Below are 6399 nucleotides of genomic sequence, written 5' to 3' on the forward strand. Positions count from 1 at the left end.
TGCTGTCCTGCAATGGTGAACTCTTTACGTAAGAGAGTTTCATCTTCTATTCCCAGGATTCTGAACTGGAGCAACACCATCGTCACCAAAAATCCAACCCTTCGAGACTTGAAGGGCAAGATTTTTGATTTACCTTTGGAGAAGGTACTTTACAGTTTCTTTACTGTTTTTTTCCTGTTTCTTTTCAGTTTTATATATGTTGTTGTTTTTTGGTTTTTCCAATTGTTTTAATTTTTTTTCATATTATGTTTAATTATCTTTGTTCGGTTGAAGATAAAAAACATGCGTCCTACTGATGAAGAGAGGCAGCAGCTTCAACTTGACGGTCTATTTCTTGATGAATCTATTGATGAACGTGGTGTAGCGAAGCAATCCTTCGAGGGTGGCTCATCTTCAAAGAAGTCTGATTCGAGCGGATATTGATTGGATGAAATCTAAGCATTTGGAGATGCTCGGTTCGAATCAATCATCATCGTCGAGGACTTCATTTCGTTGAGGTGTTTTGTTGATTTTAATTTCAAATCCGTAATGATCGTAATTAAGGATATCCAAGAGAAGGTTAATGCCATTCATCGTCGTCCTTCTGACGAGGTATTTATTCTTATTTTATTGTTTAGGTTTTTTTATATTTTTTTTTGTATAGTTTCTTTACTGTTTTATTTAAGTTTCATTTATGTTGGTGATACAGGGAAAGTCATCGGATGAATTAGTAACTCAAGATTCTGATGATGATCCTGATGATGATGATGATGATGATGATGCCGAGGATGATGAGAAGCAATTGCCTGATCCAGAAAATATTGATTCCGACTCCGACGATGGTGGTGAGTTGGTTAAAGTTGGTGGGGATGCTGATGATGCTGACAAGGCTGTTACTGCTGTCCCTTCTGCTGATGTGAATCCTTCTGAGGATGTTGGAGGGAGTGATAAAAATGTTAAGGATGTTGAGAAGCCGAAGGGCGATGAGTCTCGATTGAAGGGGGACGATTTCTTTGATGGGTTGAGCCAGCTTGTAATAGATGATGATCAAGTTGTGTTGGCTGGCTTGGAGGCTGTTGCTAAAATCAATGTAAGTTTACTTTTAATTGTTTTCAAAAAAACTAGGTTTCTTTTTGGTTGCTCATTAGTTTCTAGTATGTTTTGCAACTGTTTTAATGCATTCTTTATTTTTTAGGTCCCCGCACCCAATCCAGATGTTGTTGGTGAAAAGTCAGATGCCCTTCATACTGATGAAGGCGAGGATACCGTCTACGATACACCTCTGTTGGATAAGAGGAAGCGTGCTCCGGCCTTGAAATCTCCATTTGTTGATTTCGGGTCTGCTGATGTCGGGAGCACTCCAATGGAGCTTATGTCCTCAGGTTCTCAGTCAGCTGGGGATGATAGGGATTTCAAAATGGTGACTTATGTGAAGGGCCTTTATGCTCTTAATGATGCTTTTGCTGATCCCGTATCTACCGAGATTGAGGCAAAATTTGACTCTTGGATTGGTGAAGGATTGCTTAAACATCCCAGGTGACTGTTTTTTATTAAATCTGTTTTTGTATTATTTTTTTTCCAGTTTTATTCCTGTTTTAATGCTATTTTTTTGCTGTTTTTTTGTTGTTGTAGGCATTATAATTGTTATGAAGACGGCGCAAAGAAATTTACCCCGGGTTTTAGGCTAGGTGTTGATTATGTTGAGGATAAAACTTGGTTTTACCATTTGGCCACATGCGACATGTTTATGAACGACTCGGTAAAGTTTCCAATTTATATTGTACTTATGGTAGTTTGTTTTTAGTTTCTTTATAAATGTTTTTTAGTTTTGATACTACATTTCAGTTTTTTTACAGTTGTTAAACCTTTTCATTTGTGTTTCTGTGTTGTTTTTTTTTCTCAGCATATGAACACCATATTCTATTACCTTCGGAAAAAAGGTAAGTATTCTTCCGCTGTGACGTTGAATTTCGCAACCACTGATTGTCTTTTTGATGATTCCATCCAAGCATTGTACCACAAATTTAACAAGGCCAAGTCAATGAAGACTAAGATGTCACACATTCACGCTGCCCACCCAATTGCGCATTACATCCGAGGTATGCGCATTCCCCGTTCCAAGCCTTGGTATGAAGCCGATCACGAGCTTTTCATCATCAATTTAAGAAGGGAAAGTCATTGGGTTTTTGGGCGTCTTGACGTGCACGAAAGGACGTTATTTACGTACAATTCTTTGAGAACCGCGAAGATGAATGCCGCGGCCTAGGAATGCGATGAAGGCTTATTCCGTGTTGCTGCCTTTGTTTTTCGATTTACTTGGGTTCTGGAAGAATAGAGCACAAGTTCCTGCCTCAGTTTCTGACCCTACAGCTCCATTCAGAATCGTGGAGCTTAGTGGTCTTGCGTCTCAAACAGGTATGAAGTGAGTGTTTCTTTTAAGTTTCTTTTATGTTGTTTTTTAGTTTCTAATCTGTTTATTTTTTCTCTATGTTTTTTAACAGTGATTGTGGAGCATATGTTGCTGCCTTTGCTGAATTCTTTATACACGGAAAGGATGTCCCTGCAGACTTTGACATCGAAGTTTATCGAACCCGAGCTTGCTTCACTTTTCTACTCGTACGGACAAAGGAAAATTGACGAAAGTATTGACAGCGAGGATGAGAAGCAAACCAAGTCTTCTAAGGCATCTAAATTGAAGAAATAGGAACTTTTAATTTGGTGGCTCTATTATGTTATTTGTTGAATCTATTTACTTGACAAGTTTTAGTGTTGTTGTGTGTTTAAAACTATGTAGCTGGTTTAAAACTTTTAGGATATTTGACATTCACTCCTTATAATATCTTTATTGTATAGGTTTGTATTTCCCAAAGTTGTGTGTTTTTTTAATTGTTCAAGTTCTTATATACGGTCGCACAACTATGGAGAAACTATTAACCAACTAAATACAAACTATGTTTTCATTTTTCCTAAATAGTGCTATGAATGTATATTTATTCTTCGTATTCCATTAACTCTTTTCCCTTATTCAAGTTATGTTTTATCAATTATTGATCGATCGCCTTTAAAACCGTAAAGAATAAGTCATTCCGGTACTTAATATTTTACAAAGGGTCGCAATCGTAACAAAACGATTTTGAAACTATTAAAAAACTCGTTTCAAATTTCATAAAAATGAAATCCCATGTATTTAGAGCATCACAGATCAACCTGTGTGAATTTGCACACAAAATTAAACAATTCAAATATTTCATATGTATCTATTTTATTGCTTGATTGTTGCATGTCTTTCGATTGTGTCCGTGTTGTCCACATTTGCCGCACCTGTTATGTTTTTTTGTATCCCATTCAGATAAAAACCTTCGTTTCCTTGGTCTTCCAGATCTTATTTTTTGGTTTGGTGGCAGAACAATGATATCTTTTATGTTTTGTGGCACATCCCAAGTTGTGTGATTGTGTACCGGATATGTTGAGCCGCTGTATGTTTCAAGCCATGTTCGCGTGGTGTAATAACCCGAACAGTAGTTGTAAACATTCAAGTTCATCTCTTTTATAACGGCAAGCGCATGAGCACACGGTAACTCATCAAGTTGGAATGTTGCAACTGCATGTTTTCTCCTTGAGGTTGATGACCCATGATCTGGTTAGTTCAATGACTTCGAACATGGTCTCGTTTATTGGTTTTACCTGCGGATTAAGTGTAAAACTGTTAATATGTTTAACAACGAAAAACAAACTATAAAGAAACTAAAATGCAACTAAAATATTAAACATGTCATTACATTTTCTGTCAATGATTCCACAAAGTTGTCGACTAATTTCTTTTCTGCTGTAGGTGTTAAAAATGTTGTTGTTTTCTTCGTGCTTTTTTCCTGTTTGTGTATGTCCATTGTTGAATCAATGCTCTCAATGACTCCATCAGTGTTGTGATTGGTAGCTCTCTAGCTGCCAAGTTTGTCGCATTTAGAGATTCGGCAATGTTTGAAGTCATAGTTGAATACTGTTGTTTTTGAAAAGTGGTATCTTGACCATTTGTGGTATCCAACTTGTTGTAAATATGGTCTTATACGGATGTCCAAGCTGTCCAACTCGCTCATATGGTATTCAAATTTCCTCTCTGTGTATGCTCTGGCTGCAGCGAAGAATGGTTTATCCAGCTTGCTTGCATTCTTCTTGAAGGTTGCTTTTAGGTTGCTTAACGAGGTGGTATACACAATAGCAATGTGTGATTTCGGAAATACTTGACAAGCCGCCTTACTTATGCTCTCATGTCTATCCGAGATCAAGCACCGTTCCTCTCTAATCCCATATGTTTCTCTCACTTTTGTGAAAAACCATTGCCATGAGTTGTTGTTTTCTCGAATCCACAACGGAAAAAGCTAGTGGAAAAATGTGCCCATTTGCATCCTGTGTACAAGCAGAGAGCAGTGTACCTCCATATGTTGATTTAAGGAAAGTTCCGTCAACAACTATTATAGGTTTGCATTTCTTCCATCCTTTTATTGATGCATCCAGTGCGACAAACAAGTACTTGAAGCTGTTGTCATCCTCTGTTTCCATGTGCACTATTGTTCCGGGATTAGTTTTTTGCAACATGTGCAAAAAACCGGCAGCAACTCCGTATGATTCGTTGGCTTTTCCTCGTAATTCTTCTTGCGCGTGCTCTTTGCTTCTCCATGCTTTCATGTAGTTCATTCTGACCCCATACTTGTGTTTCATTTCTCCTCTGATGTCTTGTGGCGTTTGAGTTGTTTTTATGTTGGTGAACCGTGGCTTGATGTAGTTTCCAATCAATTTCGTTGTAGCTTGTCTCTTGTCGGCAAATCCGATGTTTAGATCACAAGTGTGTATCACCTTTACGTCGTACTTTCGAATGATGAATGACTTTGTTGGCCCGTTTCTGGATGCTGTTAGTGCCCACTTGCATTTTGGATCCAAACAACAAATCTTGTATGTTCTTGCACATGATTTTTTAACTCTGAATTGGAAGTTGTTCCTAATTGCATAGAAACCAAGCACGCTCTGCAGTGTTTCTTTGTCTTTGTATATTTGTGCTTCTTCTATTTCTGGATGATGAGGATCTGTGATTAGTAGTTCGTCATAATCTGTGATTTCGGTTCCTTTTTTCTCGTTGTTTTCCGGCTTGCTCAACCATTTCCTCTCGCCACAAGTTTTGCATAGTCCATGAAGTCAAAACTTTCTTCCCCAAATTCCGGTACTCTTGCTTCAATTATATGTTGTTGATTTGTTGAGTCTTCGTTGTTCTTTGCATTGTATTCGATTGGTTGGAAGGCGCTTCTATGTGTAATTAATGAATTGTCATTTCCAAAGAATGTTGCATCGATGGTTGTTGTTGGGTTGTTGATGACATTCACACACATTGGGTATGTTGTGAAGCTCGGGGTCTTTCGCCTTGAGTTGTATGTAGAAATGCAGGCTTTGATCATCCTTTATCCTCAATGGTTGGTATCCTTCCTTCACTTGATATTTCAGTTGCAAAACAGTGTTTTCTTGGTTGCATTCCAGGGCATCTTTGAGTTTCTGTTGCAAATCTTCATAGTTACAATTGGCAGAAATGTAGTGTCCACTGGCTTCATAATTTTCATAATTCATTCGATCATCGAATTTTCCATTGTAGAAGACTAGGAATGGAATGTCTTTCCTTTCCTGTGTTTTTGCAATGGTTATTAGTCCGAGGCAACGAATTTTAAAACTGGTTTTATTATGTTATGAAATAGAGTACAAACTTACTACTATCTCTGTTCCTTTGTTCAAGCATTGTATTTCCTGTCCTGATTCCTGATTTTGTCATTTTTTTGGTTGTTAATAAACTACAAAGAAACGAGAATAAAACTATTAAGAAACTTCATTTAAATTTTGGGAAACTAACCATTTCTCAAACTGTTCTGTACTCTATCTTTTCCACAATAAATTCCTGCAAAAAACGTAATGAAACTATTATTAAATGATTATGCAACTGTAAACCAACTGAAAAACCACAATTATATCCCCAAAATTACATAGTTATTACGCATTGTCATTTTTCATCATGTTTATTCGAATCAGATCGATTTACAACTATTATAAAACTAATTTGCTACCATTAACATATATCTTACCTTGTATATATGCTAGCTCTTGGTACTTGTCATATAACACTTCTTCATGATTTCTAAACCATTTTCAAACGATAATGCAACTGTAAGCCAACACAAAAAAAAAATAAAAAAAAGTTATTAGTATCCCTTGTTTCCTTAATCAGAATCAGTTCTTGTTTATTGGTTTTTACCATATGAATTGCCTGTTGCACACCATTGAATCAACCAGAATGCAACTAAAAATGCTGTGTATCATTGTTGAAAAAAAAATTCAGTTCATACCTTTTTTTTGGATTTGAGGGGGAGCTCCAGATCTGTTCAATAC

General features: G+C 36.9%; 2 protein-coding genes across 2 annotated transcripts; both read left to right on the forward strand.

Moving 5' to 3' along the window:
* The first annotated feature begins 528 nt into the window (after positions 1-528).
* On the forward strand, positions 529-1222 carry LOC133031417 (phosphopantothenoylcysteine decarboxylase subunit VHS3-like). Its single transcript, XM_061104907.1, has 2 exons — positions 529-591; positions 689-1222. Exons 1-2 carry the CDS (start codon positions 529-531, stop codon positions 1172-1174), a joined length of 549 nt encoding a protein of 182 aa, XP_060960890.1. The 3' UTR covers positions 1175-1222.
* Positions 1223-1258: 36 nt separating this feature from the next.
* Positions 1259-2245, forward strand: LOC133031418 (uncharacterized). The gene is made up of 3 exons (XM_061104908.1): positions 1259-1515; positions 1612-1738; positions 1883-2245. The coding sequence occupies exons 1-3, from the start codon at positions 1343-1345 to the stop codon at positions 2243-2245; spliced, it is 663 nt and encodes a 220-aa protein (XP_060960891.1). The 5' UTR covers positions 1259-1342.
* The last annotated feature ends 4154 nt before the right edge of the window (positions 2246-6399 follow it).

The sequence above is a fragment of the Cannabis sativa genome, chromosome 9 (genome assembly GCF_029168945.1).
Source record: "Cannabis sativa cultivar Pink pepper isolate KNU-18-1 chromosome 9, ASM2916894v1, whole genome shotgun sequence".
In the NCBI taxonomy this organism is placed as follows: Eukaryota; Viridiplantae; Streptophyta; class Magnoliopsida; order Rosales; family Cannabaceae; genus Cannabis; species Cannabis sativa.

Coding starts and splice junctions, on each gene's coding strand:
- LOC133031418 (XM_061104908.1), top strand. CDS start 1,343: ATGGAGCTTATGTCCTCAGGTTCTCAGTCAGCTGGGGATGATAGGGAT. Junction 1,516..1,611: donor GGATTGCTTAAACATCCCAG/GTGACTGTTTTT, acceptor TTGTTGTTGTAG/GCATTATAATTGTTATGAAG. Junction 1,739..1,882: donor ACATGTTTATGAACGACTCG/GTAAAGTTTCCA, acceptor TTTTTTTCTCAG/CATATGAACACCATATTCTA.
- LOC133031417 (XM_061104907.1), top strand. CDS start 529: ATGATCGTAATTAAGGATATCCAAGAGAAGGTTAATGCCATTCATCGT. Junction 592..688: donor ATCGTCGTCCTTCTGACGAG/GTATTTATTCTT, acceptor TTGGTGATACAG/GGAAAGTCATCGGATGAATT.